General features: G+C 38.7%; 1 protein-coding gene and 1 pseudogene across 5 annotated transcripts; one reads left to right on the top strand and one right to left on the bottom strand.

The window, feature by feature from the left end:
- Positions 1-378: 378 nt before the first annotated feature.
- On the bottom strand, positions 379-17,276 carry WDR53 (WD repeat domain 53). 5 transcript variants are annotated; one of them, XM_036242984.1, is made up of 4 exons: positions 13,496-13,604; positions 8,924-9,419; positions 3,721-3,814; positions 379-544 (listed from the first exon to the last, which is right to left on the bottom strand). In XM_036242984.1, exons 2-4 carry the CDS (start codon positions 9,401-9,403, stop codon positions 492-494), a joined length of 627 nt encoding a protein of 208 aa, XP_036098877.1. In that variant the 5' UTR covers positions 9,404-9,419; positions 13,496-13,604; the 3' UTR covers positions 379-491. The 5 variants fall into 5 exon arrangements, with proteins under 5 accessions (XP_036098877.1, XP_036098876.1, XP_036098875.1 ...); XM_036242983.1 differs by lacking the exons at positions 379-544; positions 13,496-13,604 and adding an exon at positions 17,210-17,276 and having other exon boundaries at positions 3,221-3,814; XM_036242982.1 differs by lacking the exons at positions 379-544; positions 13,496-13,604 and adding an exon at positions 17,171-17,232 and having other exon boundaries at positions 3,221-3,814.
- LOC118618050 lies at positions 6,250-6,450 on the top strand (annotated as a pseudogene).
- Positions 17,277-17,430: the final 154 nt, after the last annotated feature.

The raw sequence follows: 17,430 nt of genomic DNA, 5'->3' as shown, positions 1-17,430 counted from the left end.
TCAACTGCCCACCTCCTGCATCCCTCCCACTGGGGATTTGGCCCACAACTTGGGCATGTGCCCTGACTGGGAATCGAACTGGCAACCACTTGATGCATGGGTCAATGCTCAACCACAGAGCCACACCAGCCAGGCTAATTAATCTTGAAGGTATTTCTGCTCTTGGCAGGGAGAAACAACTGGGCAGCACTGTATCCGCCTAGCAGATTGTCTCCATGCTGGACCACAAAATGATTATAATTTGGAGGGAACATAAAACATGAAATGAGTACATCTGGATGTATGTAAATTGAGCTATGTGTAACCCTAATAGTTGGTGTTAAAATTAACCTGGTTGTCAGGCGATCCTGCCACCAGCTTCCTTCAGGCTGACCTTTATTATTATTTCTCTGTCCATCTCTCTCAACATTCTCATCTTCTGGATTTCCCTTGATTCATTTCATACTTAGTGAGTACTGTTTGATGAGTTGGTGAGTCCAGGACAGGCTAGATCATAAGCTTTGAAACATAATGGCAGAAACCTTGCCTTCAAGCATCTTATACTCTAATAAAAATAGGGAAAAAAAAGTATACAATTACTATGACTATGATTATGTTCCTTTAACATAATCCTTTACGATCTATAACTTGATTATTTCTGCAAAGATCCTTTTACCAAATAAGATCCTTACCAAATATAGGTTCCAGGGATTAGGACCTGATTATCTTTAGAGGACATTTTCAGTCTACTACAGATGGGGAACATTGGAAGCACACTTCAGATGGGTGACCACTTAAGTTCTTATTTGTTATTTGACTATAACAAATATGTTAGCTGACTACTACAGCTAAACTATGTTCAAAATAATATCCCATTCCTCTGTAAAGTCTAGCCTGTGGTGTTTTCTTTTGCTTCCTTCTTTTACCTTTATGTTTCCTCAAACTCTCATTAACTAAAATAATCTGGGCATGTATATTGAGAGTCAAACTGTGGCAAAATAGCTGACCTAAGAATGGTTAATTTTGCATATAATTATCATATTGTAAATTTACCACAATATCAATGGTTGTAGATCTTTTGGGATAATTGGTTCAGTCCATGTTCCCCTTCTCTGAGAACTACCTCCCCACCAATGGGGGTAGGCCCCTTTGGCAATGTTGATAATAAGCAAAGCACCCCCTAAGTAAACCTGAGTAGCTCAGAGATAGGCACTAGACTAAGTTGGGCCAATCAAATTCTCTTTGGAGACTTGGAATATTATAAACACAGCTCACTTGGTTTCTAGAAATGAAATGGGCAGCTGAAAGGCCATCTTTTGTCAAGTGAAAACCATTGTCTAGAGAGGAGAGACAAGTGACCATGGGGACTCAGATGAAAAGTACAGCTGCATTGGTTCTTAAAGGCTTCCCTGGTTAGAGACTCAAGTAAAGTTGAGCTACATTTCTGCTCTAGGTTAAGAGAATTCTGCTCCCCGACCCATGTCCTAATAGTAAATTTTCCTTTTTGCTTAGGAAGTCTGAGTGGCTATGTGTCATCAGCAACCAAAAGATGTTTGATGAAGACAGTTTCAATCTAGTTTAAATTATTGGTTTTTTTAGAGAAAGGGGGGGAGGGCGGACATTGACATGAGAGAGAAACACTGATCACTTGCCTCCTGTATGTGCCCCGACCAGCGATCAAACCAGCAACCTTTTGGTGTACAGGACGATGTTCCAACCACTGAGCAACCCAGACAGGGTTACTCTTTCCTGACATTTTAATAAATATTGTCATTAGCTAAGCACAATATTAAGATATTTTCATTTCATAAAACAGTGGCATATCCCTTTAGGTCCTAGAGGGATATCTAATTTAACCCCTTCACTTTCGAGTAAGAAAACTAAAGCCCAACATGGCTGAGAACCTTGCCTTATGCTGGGACTACAATCTTGTTTCCGTCAGTACTCAGGGTCCTTTGTCAATAAACATTTTAAGGCCAAGATGGTATTCTCCTTTCTTTAAATTCCAAGTGAGAGCACTAAACAATATTTACTGATTGCCCAGCCAGTGTGGCTCAGTGGATTGAGCATCATCCCATGGACTGAGAGGTCTGAGTTGGATTCCTTGTCAGGGCACATGCCTGGGTTGCCAGCTCAATCCCCAGTGGGAGGTGTGCAGGAGGCAGCCAATTGATGTTTCTCTCTCACATCAATGTTCCTATCTCACTCTACCTCTTCACCTCTAGGAAAGACTTTGCACAAGGAGGGTCACCTATAGACTCACATCCTATCAGCTTAGATACCAGCAGTACATGCCAACTATCACTAGACTTCTCAGTTATGTGAATCAATAAATTCTTCTATTCCCTTAAGCTAATTCAAACTTGGTTTCTGTCACTTGCAACAAGTGTTCTGAAATGAAGCTTATCAAAGAGTTATCCTCAAATAAGGATAATGGTAACCAATTAGATTCTGTCTTCAAAACTTTGAATATAAGAGTAGGATGTATAAGCAGAAGCTGAAGGAACATGCAAAGAAGACAGCAATCCAGGTCACAATGAAAAGAAACTTACTATTAAAACACTATTGTGGCCTCTATTTCCTATTTTGAGTTTATTTGTGGCTTCAGCTTATTCTTGGTCCTACCAGCATCATGGCCTGGATTGCTGCATAATTTCCTAAACTTAGACTCTAAAACCCTCTTAGAAACGGCAAAAGGTAAATTGTCAGCAAAGCTTTCTAGGCTTTACACAGAACAAGAACAGGTTTCCTCTTCCAACCTGGTAAGGTTACTCACAGCATCCTAGGATCCAAAATAACTCATGTTGTAACTAATGTAATGACCACATTTGGGTCAGGATGTGGGCTTCCCTAAGGGAGGAGGCCCGACAAGACAACCAAGATCCTCTGCAACCAATTTCCTGGGTTCTCAAGTTACTCAACATCTCTGAGTCTCAATTCTTGTGGCAATAAAATGGGGAAAATCATTCATTTGGAATAAAAAAATGAAATATACATAAAAATCACTGGTATATGTTCACTACTCAGTGAATATTAGTTTCCTTTTCCTAAATTTTAATGTCATTTACTATACGAAGTATTACCCAATTATCTTCTTTTGCTCAAATGTCTTAAAATTTATACAATGGAATGGTATTATTCTACATATGACAAACAGACAAACAGTTTAAACAAACAAAAAAAAAAACAGATTTTTTTTAACCTAAAAAGTTTGCTAGTTTTTCAAATGTTTTTATTGGATTTAAAATTCACTTAAGGGATATACAGATATACAACTAGTTTGATCAGCTACTAATATATTTTGATAACCCTTTATTTTTATACTCAGGAGCCAGTTCACTTTTTCTCCATGTTCAATACTTAACTTTGGTGAAATTTTGCCCTGTTCCTCATCTATTACCGAAGCATTAGTGTTTCCACCCTGCTTGGTAAAAGTTGTTCTTTTAGTGTTCTTCCTGTGGGTATGTTTTGTAGGACTCTTCTGTTTTTTCTCAACTTCACTGCTTACATCCCACAACATTATCTTCCCATCATTCCCTCCAGTAAGCAGCAAATAAGATTCTGGCAGAAAGCAGACCTGGGATACCCCCATAGTGTGACCCTTAAATCCCAGTTCCTGTTCACACTTGATTCCCATCACCCTAAAGATTCTAACCTTACCATCTTCTGCACCACAACTAAAAATATTACCACACGATGCCACAGACACACAATGGGCTAGAGCAGGGTTTAAAAGCTGACCAGGTGACTGTGGGCTCTCCATTTCTTCTGTTTCATCTTCCTGTAAATTTGTAATCCAGAGTGGCCGGGCTTTCTGAAGATTCCACAGTATCACCTTTAAACAAAAGGAAGTCACATAGTCAAACAAAATTCTAGCCATCTTGCTCAACTACCATGCTTATTCTGCTTCTAATAAAATCATCAAAATAGTCTGAGATTGATTAATAGGATATATTTTCAGCAATATTAAGAAAAAATTTAGAGGGCACTACAACATGCCAGTGGAATGCTACTGTGGTGCCAAAACTAGAAGACCAATGGGCAGTAAGGTAGAATTTAGAAAACAAGATCCTGAATAACTTGTGATTAATAAACCCATTAAAGTGTAATCCAAATTCTTAAGCAGTTGCTAGTTTTCTTTAGGTCATTCTACCCTCATCTCTGCAAGTAAAATCAAAGATTATGAAACTTATTAATTTTAGTCTATGCTGGTTACAAGTAAAAATCCCTATCAACAAAATAAACCTAATCTGGAATATCACTGAAATCATTTGTCTGGAATATTTTCCTTCCCTTTTCTTTCCCTTTCCCATTACCCAAATTACCCATTCTAGGGACTTAGCTCAAGTCTCTGTCTCTTCAAGAAGGCTTTCCTAACTATTCCAGCATACTTCCCTTTTCCATATATTTAATTCCTATTTTAATACCTGACATATACTACTAGCTTGTCAGTTTCTTGAGGTTTAATTCATTTTTGATCATGCTTATACTAATAATGCCTGAAAAAGAGCAGAAATTTCAAACATATCTTGTTGATTAATTTGACATTCTGGTATATTTGGCATTTTGTTGTTGTTCTCTACCATGATCTCAGACTTACTAAATTTATTTAAACGAAATGTGAATTAAAATGAAACAATAAGCTTTGTGAATTGATTTTACTTTATAGGGGTTCATTTTCTTCTTGTGGTAACCAATTTGAAAAGGAAGGTATTTTTAATACTTTTAGAGAATATATAGCTTTATTTTACCATCTAGTATTATCTCTGAATTATGAGACTCAATTTTAAATGGACACTAGAATAAACAAGACCTTGTTTAGTTAGAAGCATAGATCTGAATTAACAAGATTACTACTGCTGATATCAAGAACTTGATTTTCTATTCAAGGTTAACTTCCATCAACTCAATCTACTTTCAAGTGAGTGAAATATAATAATACTTATATACAGCTTCTACTACTAGGAGAAGAACTGAAAATCCTTTTGGATTGGATTTATAACATTACACTAAGTGGCCAGCCATCACTATTGGGGTGAAGTCAACAGACTACTAACAAATTAAAGTAAAACAAAGAAATATCAGAAAAATATAACAAAAATGAATGAGTACTAAAACCTGATGTGCAAACAATCGCTCTAAAAAAAAACCCTGAACACAGGAAAACTCCAGAATCTCCTAGCTTAACTATATTGGCAGGTACCCACAAGTTCTTTCTCACAGAGCCCCCATAATACCTGGATTATATTTCTTGTCCTTCTGAGACATCCAAACATGAACTATACCCAAAGTGAAAGTGGTTTCGTTGTTGTTTTTAAATGTTTTTATTGATTTCAGAGAGGAAGGAAGAAGGATAGAAATGTCGATTGGTTGCCTCCTACACACCCTCTACTGGGGATTAAGCCTACAACCCAGGCATGTACCCTGACCAGGAACTGAACTGGTGACCTCCTGGTGCTTGGGCTGATGCTCAATTAACTAAGCCATACAGCCGGGCTATACTCAAGGTGTTTTCAGCAGCTTAAACATTTTTGTATTAATTAAATCATCTATATGTGTTAATAATAATTCTAGTTTCTAATTCAAGAATCATTTCCATGTATTAAAGATTCCCAAATTGTTCCTGCCTGGACATTCTCTTTATACTTCTTTCTTCTTACTAACTGGCAAAGACTCCAAGGTGTTTCACAATTTCTCAACACCTGTTCAAGCGGTATCACCTTAAGCAAGAGAGCAAGAGATAATGAAGAAAAAGAATACAAGAGTTTGGAAGTTATGGTCCTATTAAAGGGAGAGAAAGTAGACAACTGACCAATGTTTAGAAGTGAATGCAATCATATCAAAGTGACCCTGCTCAAAAATTTCTCCCTGTACCACACACACACACACAATTTCTCCCTCTACAAAAACATTTCTTTCCATATAAAAGATACATTTTTAAGAAAAAAAGGTCTCCTCCATTATCCTGATCTATAAATATTAATACTAATGATCTTTCAAACAAGAACAAACCTTGAACCATTTATTTTCAGGTGTGGATATTGGGGGGGTGGGATTGTGTATGCTGTAGAAATACATGAAGGTTTCAAATTTCCAAAGGTTTTTACAAGGAAAAAAAAATTTCAGTGGTGGGTACACAAGTGTTTATTTAATGTTATTTTTTATACCTTTACATATATTACAAATGTTATTTGTACCTATTTAATATAAAACTAAGTGGTCTCAAGTATCTTAATAAATCACAATTTGTTCTTAAGATCCCTCACTCTCAAGTCTATACTTTCAGGGATTATTTCTATCGTTTGTTACTAGAGAAGTTTCTCTAAATGTGTAGAGCACCTGAAACCATAAGGAGAAGTTTGTTCTCTCCTGAGTGTGAAGCCAGCTTTTGGTGTTTCTATTGTAACTGCTATTGTCCATTGATCATTCTCTTCCTTTGGGAGAAAAGGAGAGCACACAGTCTTGAGTGGTAAAAAAATAAACAAAATAAATCTCTGACTTGATGAGTAAACCTTATCTAATTGTTTAAACCTATTTAAATCAAAAGATACAATTTTTATAATTTCTATAATAACAAGGATAGGTGTGTTGAACATATTTACTGTGTGTGGCAGTAATTCAATTTCTTCCTTGAAATAAAATGCATTTGCTCAGAGAGAAATAACTCAAAATTAATCTGATAAGAATTATCTTCCACTATTATAACTACATTCTTGAATTCTCCCATAGGCTGGATATTCTTTTTTTTTTTAAATCCTCAACCGAGGACATTTTTCCATTTTTTGTTCAGATAGAGTGAGAGGGAGAAGGAGGGGGAGGGAGGGAGAAAGAGAGAAACAGCGACATGAAAGGGACACATCGAGTGACTGCCACCCGCACAACCAACCAGGGCCAGAGACAAACTGCAACCAAGGTACATGCCCTTAGCGGCAACTAACCCCTGGTCTCTCTGGACCGCAGGCGGACGCTCTAACTGCTGAGCCAAACCAGCCTGGGCAAGGCTGGATATTCTTAAAGTTTACAATAATAAACTGGATAATCAGGTTTTGAAAGGTAAATTATTAAAGAAATTATAGAGTTTCACCTTCAATTAGGAAATAATTTCTTAAAGGCAAGGTTGTATTCTCTTAGCTGCTATTGTTATTTCCTAACCTGGTGCAGAAGGTGATCTACAGTGAACTTTTAGCAATTTTTAGCAGTCAAGCAATTATCTAAGCCTTTTTTTCACAAAATAGTTGTTTCTTATACTGATCTCTAACAGTTGCCTGACACTAAAGCTTCCTGCCTAGACCTGGATGTAAAATGGTAAATTCTGGAAGCCCATTTCTTATCTAATCTAAAGAATACAGGTCATTTTGCAATATTGCCATGCCTAGTAGTTAAATAATGAACCAGTGACTGAAAACTGGTATAGCTTAAGGATGAAAGAATGACTAGTCAGAATCTGTACATTTGCCTACTTAAAACAGATATCCACCTGGTTGTGTAAGACTTTCTGCATAACCAAGTAGGCAGATTATCACCACTAGAGTAGAAAATTGTAGGTCTTAAAGGACTTGATCAGGACCTAGGAGTGGACAAGGAGTTTAGAGGTTATAGGGTCACTGTACCTGCTAAGTCTAGAATAATTTTAAATATCCACTTTTGATAGGATAATTCTTCATTGCTTAAGGACTGTCGCAGCATGGCAGGACATCTACTGATTCTGCCTATTAAATGCCAATAGCCTGAGAGGGGGAATGGCAGTCATAGTGGCAACAAAAACCAGCTTCACCTGTTTCTAAATTCTGAAAGGGTGGAGAGGATAGAGGAGGGAGTGGCAAAGATCACTGGCCAAGAAGGTGGAAAGACAAAACCTTTGATGCTATTAACAGAATCAAAGAGTCTCAGAAACTATATACAGTTGAGAAAGTAGATAAAAATGCCTAGAATAGTGTTGGGCATGTAGTTCATTTAATAAACAATGTTTTTTTCTGGAAGTCACCTGTTCCCAAACCAAGATCCTTTTCTACCATATTATTAGTAATATTCTGCTTGAAACATCATGCAGAAGAAATACAGGCTTTGGAGCTAGAGAGATGGCAGTTTGAATCCCAATTCAGGCAGATGTGCAAACACTAAATTTGAATTTGTTTTCTCATGTATAGAAAAGAATAATTATCTAGCAGAGAATAATTAGAATGAAAACTAATATATGTAAAGCACTGGAAAGTACTAAGTGCTCACCAAAAAGAAGCCATGATTATTCTTACTCCAGTGAAGCAAGGTTTACTTTCAAGAGGAAACACATCTGCTGTGGGAAAGTTCAAGCTATTTGAAAGTATTCTTTTATTAAACCAAAACCTGCTTCCCTATGACTTCTACTTACACCAGCATATTCCACCTTTCCCCCTCATGAAAACCAAAATTTAAACACCTCCAGTTCCCCACATAATGGTTTCTAGATATACCTATTCTCCTGATGGCCTTCCTCTGAATTTGAGCTAATTTGTGATGTTCCTTCCAAAACTCAGCATTAATATAATGCTCTGATCCTGGTTACCAATATATAATATCTCAATTAATACACCACAGAATTTTAAAGTAATAACAACAGATCCAGTCCCTCCAACTTTTCTTTTTTAAACAACACAGTTTGTAGAAAGTGGGTGATGAACACTGCCTTCGGCATGCCCCTTTGTTTAAACATATGTTTAGAATCAAATATTTGAATTCTTATGTTTTAAAACATAGAGAAAAGAAGACTGAAGGATTAATGATTGCTTTGTGAATAAAATCTAACAGGTTTGTCAAGTTAGCATGAAATATGCATTAGAAATAAAGCTTATGGTTCATAAATAGATGTTAGTAGAGAAAAAATTCAGAGATATATTTAATCCGATCAACACTTTCTGTTAGCAAATCCCATTTAGAAATTACCCAAGTACTCTTTGCAAAGCATCACCTGCATATCCAGTCCACATGACACTAGGCTCTGAGGTCTTTGAGGCCGAAAAGCCACAGAAGAACAGATATTGGAATGTCTCTTCAGTGATCTGCTAACTTTCTTATTTTCCAAGTCTAGAATTTTTATTGCTCCAGAGTCATCAGCAGAAGCCAGCAGATTTTCAGTTTCATTCAATGAAAGGCAATTGATTTCTTCTTCATTCACATGAAAATGGTCCAGGGAACCTTTGAGGGATCTGACATCCAATATGCTAATGGTTTCTCCATGAGAGGCATAGAGCTTAGTGGGGCAGGAGGGAGAGAATAAGACACTGGTAACATCTTCAGCTCCTTGAAAGCGTGTGTGTCCTAATAGAGTCCCATCTTCACCCCAAGCCATGAGATCTCCACCCTCTGCTCCAGAAGCCACTAGCCCTTCTGAACTCGCATTCAGGCAGAGAATAGGAGAAGAATGTCCACCAGTCCACTTGACAGCCATAATGGCCCAGGCAACTCTGTGAAAAAGGAAAAAAACTATATCATGTTTTACTTAGGAACTTGATGGTAGGAGACAAATGCAATAAGTAATATTTCATTTAAATATTTCTAAAAAGACATCTAAAAAACTCAACAACAAAAACAGACATTTGAAGATCAAGTCTACAAAAGCCTAGCTGAACCTAGAGTTGTGGCGCACCAGGCTGGAACATGCTCAAATGGGCTTCCTTTGTAATCAGGGATCCAGGTAAGCCTGGTTCTCCAGCCTTTGATATGAGGCTCACATAAGAATAAACACTAAATATATTTATTTTAAATTAGGAAAAATTCTTCTTCTTTTTTTTTAATCCTCACCCGAGGATATTTTTTCCATTTATCTTTAGATAGAGTGGAAGGAAGAAGGGGAAGGAGGGAGGGAAGGAGAGAAACATCATTGTGAGAGAGACACATTGATTGGTTGCCTCCCCATGACCTCGACCAGGGCCAGGGACGAACCAGAACCGAGGTACGTGCCCCTGGCCCAAACTGAACCTGCCACTCTTTGGTCTGCAGGCTGACGATCTAACCACTGAGCCAAACCAGTCAGGGCAGGAAAAATTCTTTTTAAGAGAGTGCTACACAATCATCAGGTTATACCTTTTTTTTTTCTTAAGTATTTTTTTCTTTATTAAATTTAGAGAGAGAGGAAGGGAGAGGGAAACAGAAACAATGATGAGAGAGAACATCGATTGGCTGCCTCCTGCACACTCCCCCACTGGGGATCAGGTCCACAACCTGGGCATGCGCCCTGACCTGGAATCGAACCGGCAACCTCTTGGTGCATGGGTAGACGCTCAACCAGTGAACCACACTGGCTGGGCATCAGGTTATATCTTTTATCAGAATAATGTCTTAGAGGGTGAGTTCCGAATCTAGAACTAGAGTCTCTGGGTTTGAATAGTTCTACCTATTAGCTGGGTGACTTTGCGCAAGTTACTGAATCTCCTCTCTGTGACTCATTTTCCTTCTCTATAAAATGAGGATAATGATAATAATCATAACACTCATTTCATAGAATCAGAGGGAATTAAATGAGGTAATATATGTAAAGCACATATAATAGTGCCTGATACATAATGAGTACTCAACAAATATTACTATTATCCCTTTTCTCAATCAGCTGATCAAAGTGGCATCATATATATTATACCAATGTTCCTCAAAGTATGGCCTCCAGACTAGCAGCATCAGCAGCACCTAGGAACTTGTTGGAAATATAAATTGACAGACCTTGCCTTAGACCCACTGAATCACAAACTAAAGTTGGGGCCCAGCAATGTGTTTTAACAATCCCCACCCCTCCACCTGGTGATTCTGATGCATGCTAGAATTTGAGAACCTGTACTACACCAATAATCATTTGGGAAGCTGGTTAGAAATGCAGACCCTTAGGTCTCAGTACCAGAGACTAAATCAGTACGTTATTTACTTTTATTCTTTTTTTTTTTTTTTTATCTTTGTTGAATGTATTACAGATGTTCCTCATTTTTCCCCATTGACCCCCTCCTCCCCACTCCCGCCCCCCTCCTGCCTTTTCTCACACTGTTGTCTGTGTCCATTGGTTATGCATATAAGTTCTTTGGTTTATTTCTTCCCACCCCTCAACCCTCTTCTCTTTGAGGTTTGTCAATCTAGCAACCAATTTGTTCTTCTTGATCCCTTTACCTTTTCCACCCTTTGCCCCAACCCCCCTCCCATCTGGCAACCAACAAAATGTTCTCTGTATCTATGAAAATGTTTCTGTTCTTCCTGTTCATTTTGTTTGTAGATTCCAAACAGATATGTATTCATTGCCACTTTGTTTGTTCATATATTTTATCTTTTTCTTCAAAAAGACCGTTCAACATTTCATATAACAGTTTGGTGGTGATGAACTCCTTTAACTTTTTCTTGTCTGGAAAACTCTATATATGGCCATCAATTCTAAATAACAGCTTTGTAGGATAGAGTAATCTTGGTTGTAGGTTCTTACTTTTCATCACTCTGAATATTTCTTGCCACTTCTTTCTGGCCTGCAAAGTTTCTTTTGAGAAATCAGCTGACAGTCTTATGGGAACTCCCTTGTAGGTAACTAACTGCTTTTCTCTTGCTGCTTTTAAGATTCTCTTTGTCTTGAACCTTTTGCATTTTGATGATGATGTGTCTTGGTGTGGCCTCTTGGGGTTCATCTTGTTTGGGACTCTCTGTGCTTCCTGGACTTGTATGTCTGTTTCCTTCACCAAGTTAGAGAAGTTTTCTGCCATTATTATTTCAAATACGTTTTCGATTTCTTGTTCTCTCTCTTCTCCTTCTGGCATCCCCAAAATGCGAATGTTGGCACGCTTGAAGTTGTCCCAGAGGCTCCTTACACTATCCTCATTTTTTGGATTCTTTTTTTCTTTTTGCTGTTCTGATTGGGTGTGTTTTGCTTCCTTATATTCCAAATCAATGGTTTGCTTCTTGGATTTACGTACTCTACTATTGAAGCTGTTTAAATTATTCTTTATTTCAGTTAAAGCCTCCTTCGTTTCTAACTGTGCCTCGATCATTTCTGACTGGTCCTTTTTTATGCTCCTGAGGCCCTCACTAAGTTCACTGAGCATCCTTATAAGCAGTATTTTGAACTCAGCATCTGTTAGGTTGCTTATCTCCATTTCGCTTAGTTCTTTTATTGGGGTTTTGTTCTGTTCTTTCATTTGGAACCTGTTTGTCTCCTCATTTTGGCTGCCTCCCTGTGTTTGTTTCTGTGTATTAGTTAACGAGACGTATGGGGCTATCTGAGACCAGATGTTGCTCGTTTGAAAGAATTTAGGAAAACCTGAAGCAGGATCCAAGACAGGCCAATCCTATGGTGAAGCAACTGGCAACAGCTTGGGTGGGCCTGAAAGTTGGGTGGGGCGGGGCCTCAGGGAGTCACCAGGGCGGGGCTACCAGTGTGAGCCAGATTGCTGGAGTCCCAGATATGGTGGCTGTCTGCCGCCCCAGGAAAGGGCTCACCAAAGGAACAAAGGCCTCTGACAGCACGTTTGTCCCAGAAAAAGCCCCCTCTCCAGCCCTCGCTCCAGTACCAAACAGCTCAGTTCTTCCCTGTATGTCTCTGGTGCCCCTCGAGCTGCCTCCCCTCTGAGCTTAGAGGGAGAGAGTCCCATAAGTCCTTGTATGGGCCCTTTAAGGAGCTGCCTGGGGCTCCAGCTGTGTCAGCTTCCCTGAGCCTCAGTTTCCGGGGGTTTTTCCAGCCAGAAGTTATGGGGACTTCTCTTCCTGGCACTGGAACCCTGAGCGGGGCACCTGGTGTGGGACAGGGACCCCTCAGTCCTCAGGGAGGACCTTCCCAGTCGAGGTGTCCTCCTGATTTTTATCGGCCACACATGGGTGTGGGACCAGCCTGTAGGCCTCCGCCCCTCCTACCAGTCTGGATGTGGCTGCTGCTTTAATTCCGTAGTTGTAGGACTTCCATTCAGCTTGATTTCAGGCGGTTTTGAATGATGGTTGTTCAGTAGTTCAGTTGTAACTTTGATGTGGTTGTGGGAGGACGCGGTATGTTTACCTACATCGCCATCTTGACCGGAAGTCTCTACTTTTATTCTTAAAACAATGCCTCTGATTGGTATTATTCCATTTTACAGATAATAAAACTGAGTCTCAGAAATATTCAATAATTTTCCCAAAGTCTCCTGAAGCTTAGGATTTGTACAGGGACCCAATATAAAGGATACCAAACTTTTAAATAATGAAGACCAGGCCCTGGCCAGGTAGTTCAGTTGGTTAGAGCTTTATCCCGATAAGCCAAGGTTGTGAGTTAGATCCCTGGTCAGAGCACATACAAGAATCAACCAATGAATGCACAACTGAGTGGAACAACAATTTGATGTTTCTCTCTCTCCTTCTCTCTAAAATGAATAAAAATTGTAAAAAAATTTAGAAATTTAACTTTAAAAAAACTTTCTAACAATTCCACTTGACAACAGTTTTACTCGTTAGTATTCTTTAAAGTACAGAAAATGACTAAAAGCTACAAATAATTCATTACTGCTTTAAAATGTACTCACAAAATTTTAACCACATTGTCACTCACCTATTTGCACTTATACAATAATAGTACTTACATACAAAATTTAGATTCCTGATATGCTAGGCAATCCAGACCTATATACTATAATTGCCACATACTTCTCTGCTGTAACTACCTGTGAGCAAAGCAAAAAAGGAAACCAGGGCAATGTATACATCTCTAATGATCAGACAAACAAATCTGGGCAAATTTAATTTTTTATTTCACAAGCCAAGGGAGAATTTACCTAGCGAAAAACTGCCATTAGTTGCTTTACTATTTTCAGGTTCGACACCTGGATTTTGTCCAATGGTATAGAGATAAATTTCCTAATATTGTTTTGAAAAATCATTTAAAATAACCTGACAATCTACCTAAAGTTTCTATTCTCAACACAATGCTTATTCCTGCATAATTTTAGTCACACACACACAAATCACTAACTAGTCTGCAAAAAACCACTAATCTGTTAGTAATCAAAGTTAACAGAAACATCACAAAATCATATAAAGCAATTTTCATAAAGATAACAAAATGGAAAAAGACAAAAAGATGCATTTTTTAAAAATCTCAGTGGAAGCACTCAATTAATATACAGAGAAACTAATTAAATAGAGACTGAAGCAAATAAGTTTTAATGGAGAGGTTTGGAGAGGAAATGACTCAAAGGTAAAGATAGTGAACCCTGGGTGGTTTGATTTTTGCTGACAATTACTGAAATACCAGTTAAATAATTTTCTACCATAACAAAGGCTCTTGCCCAACGTTCCCGATAAACCAGAGAAAAGGACACTTAGCATAATTAAAAGGAAACAACATTATTTAGGCTTAGGAACAGTTGTCTGTGGTGACTATTAACTTATCATAAAGATAATATCCTACCTTAAAATATGAAATTTGAATTAGCCATTGAAGAGGCTATTTAAATAACAAATAATTGTGTTGAAAATTCTGTAGTGAATCTTTAGGGTATTGGTCTTTTATTTCCCAAGTTAGAGTTTTACTTTTTCTATGGTGTATTAATGCTCAAGTCTAGAAATCTGCCCTCTACAGCTTTAGGACCTGTGCTGGGATCTTAGGTTTTCTCTAAGATAAGAATGAGGAAGTGTTTCTCACAAGGGACCTAAACAAATGCTAACTTTAGCAGGTTTTCTTCCTAATTCAATTCTTTTGTGGAAAAGATCAATTCAATTTGAAAAATACATTTGGTTAAGCTACATGTCAAAGTGTGAGGTCAGGCAATGCAATAAATGGATTTTGTATTAAAGGGACAATTGCAGATAACAACGTACAGTAGTTCCTATAAATTTTTCCATAATAGAACCAGTAGTAAAGCTCAGTCTATTAATCTTGTAAAACCAAGGTCAGCTATATCTTAACTTCTATGCACCAGAGTAAAAAAAATAATAATAATTAAACTTCTAATCTCTATATCTCATGGATATTTACTGATTACCTAGCTAGTTAGAAAAACAAAGAGAGAGACCTAATACAATGAATGTTAATAAACGAGTTGGGAAAGCCCCTGAAATCCATACACTGAGGGTTTTTATTTTAGTCAATCAACATTTTCATGCAGAGTATTGGTCTATGATTCAACCAGGGTCCTTGAAATTGCTTTACTTAGTCTGCAAGATTAAAATTTGTTATTTGAAACACACCGAAAGACCATCAAAAAGTGTTTAACAATCAGACTGCTGTGGTAAAAAAAAATGTAATTAAATCTGTGTTAAATAAAAACAATCTTTCAGAAATAAATTGTTAAGCTACTGTTTCTTATTTTTCTTTTATGGGGATTGGAAAGTCCACCAGAAATAGGCAAGTGCTACTATCCCCACATTCAGGTTTCAAGTCAACAAACTTCTCATACACAGATACCTAAAGGATCAAGCAGAACAATTAATCATATCCTATTGTGAATTACTTTAATTAGATAATAGATTCCTTCCAACACCTAATGACATCATAGGGTGGATGCGGAAAGGTGGGGTATTTTGACAGCATTTTTAGAAAGGGTGGAGTGCAACAGCTGGCAGTTCAGAACGGCCAGAGAGAATGATACTTAACATGAGGGATGGGACATAGTCAGGAGAGTGATGAGCAGGTGAAAGATTTGTATAAAGAAAAGAAAATATTTTCCTACTTTGAAATTCTGCCTGGGCCACTTAGGGGGTACTCTGCCACAAAAAGTCACTTCATTGACTGGACTAGATTAGCACCAGAATTGTCTGAATCCCTGAAAGACTCTACCTCACCTACACTGTGAAAGACAGAATAAATAAATATATATATATATATATATATTTTTGTGTGTGTGTGTGTGTGTGTGTGGTACATGCCCCTAGCAAGAAGCAAACCCGGGACTCTCTGGTCCACAGGCCGATGCTCAACCGCTGAGCCAGACTGGCCAGAGCAGGCCAATATTTTTATTTTTTTGCTTTATTGATTTTAGAGAGAGAGGAAGGGAGAGGGAGAGAAAGATAAACATCGATGAGAGAGAACATAGATTGGCCACCTCCTGCATGCCCCCCATTGGGGATTTTGCCCACAACCTGGGCATGTGCCCTGACCGGGACCCAGGCAAATGTTGGTTTTCCTTCCTTGGATGTCCTATGGTTAAAAGCTCAAAAATAAATAAAACTCTGTAGACTGAGGTTATACTACTACATAGTCATTATTGCTGTAATAAGTATAGGTCAACTTCACATGTTTGGGTTTCCAAAGTTGGTCTTGATGTGGAGAAGCTGGATAGCAACCAAAGTGACTAAAGGGCTGTGCCAAAGGCACTAGCAAGAATGAAAAAAATCTAGGTTACTAAGGTGTTGGGGGAGGTGATACAAACAAATACTGGGAAGAAGGGAACGCAAGCAGTTCCTGTTCTTTTATTTTTACTGGCGGATAAGAAATGGATTATACACAGCAAGGGAGTTTCTGGAAAGATTTCTTACTACATACAGGCAAGACAATGGAGTGGACTACTAAAGGAATCTATTACTGTTGTTATTATTATTACTCATAGAGTTATTTGAGAATTATATAAAAACCCGCGTCAAGAATCCTAGTATAGTGTCTGGCTCACATGATACTTATTATTTTCTCTTACTAAATAATCTTTAAAGGCTGTCAGAAAACTTTTTGGAAAGTTTTTCAACTAAGAAAACATAAGATGACCTAATAATGCTGAAGTTCTTTCCCTTCCAAGAAGCCACCTAAATAGTGTCTCCACGTCATTCTCCCCGTTGGGATATCTAATTAAATAAAATAAAAACACACTGCCTTAATCCGCCTACTAATCAATAGTTGAATTTGTAGAGAAGCCTGGGAAAGTCTATACTTCGACCGAAAGAATGTAGCGCTTAATTAGGTTACCCAAAGCCCAGGAGCAGGAGGGCGGGCGTTCAAACGCAGCGACCTTGCTTTCCGAATACACGCTGGGACACGCGTTCCGATAACTACTGGTACTCCGGGAAAACGAGAAGGCCTACCCAGGGAAAGACGACTTAGCTGCCGAAGGTAAAGAAACAAGATCCAACTCAGCCGAAGGCGGCGGAGCTAGGGATTGGCTAGCAGAGAAAGAGAAGTTTCACGCGCTGGGTTGGAGTCTGAAGCAGAGACCTCGCTGACACAGGCAAACTTAACAAGAAGAGAGGCCCAGGAAAGTCAACATGGGACCCCTAGACCAAAAATAGGAAAAGGCACCTTAGGCCAGCAGCGAGGCTCCCGACGCCGAACTCCTACCTGCTCTTCCCGCTCCCCTCCTCGGCGCCTCGTGATGACCTCACCCACCGGCGCCCAATCCCATGCAGCGTAGGGCGCGAGGCGCCTCAGCCAAACTGTCACATCCGGGGCCGAGAGGAACCGCGAGCGAGCGGGGCGTGCGCCCTTGCTTCGTGCCCTTAACCTGCATGGCGTAGCCACCGGCGCGATTCGGGGAGGCCGTGCGACTCGGGCGGTTCCGG

Source organism: Molossus molossus, unplaced genomic scaffold (genome assembly GCF_014108415.1).
Source record: "Molossus molossus isolate mMolMol1 unplaced genomic scaffold, mMolMol1.p scaffold_m16_p_5, whole genome shotgun sequence".
Classification (NCBI taxonomy): Eukaryota; Metazoa; Chordata; class Mammalia; order Chiroptera; family Molossidae; genus Molossus; species Molossus molossus.
The sequence above is the reverse complement of the archived record's forward strand: the minus strand, read 5'-3'. Positions and strand labels throughout refer to the sequence as shown.

Coding starts and splice junctions, on each gene's coding strand:
- WDR53 (XM_036242983.1), bottom strand. CDS start 9,403: ATGGCTGTCAAGTGGACTGGTGGACATTCTTCTCCTATTCTCTGCCTG. Junction 3,815..8,923: donor CATGTGGACTGGATATGCAG/GTGATGCTTTGC, acceptor TTTTGTTTAAAG/GTGATACTGTGGAATCTTCA.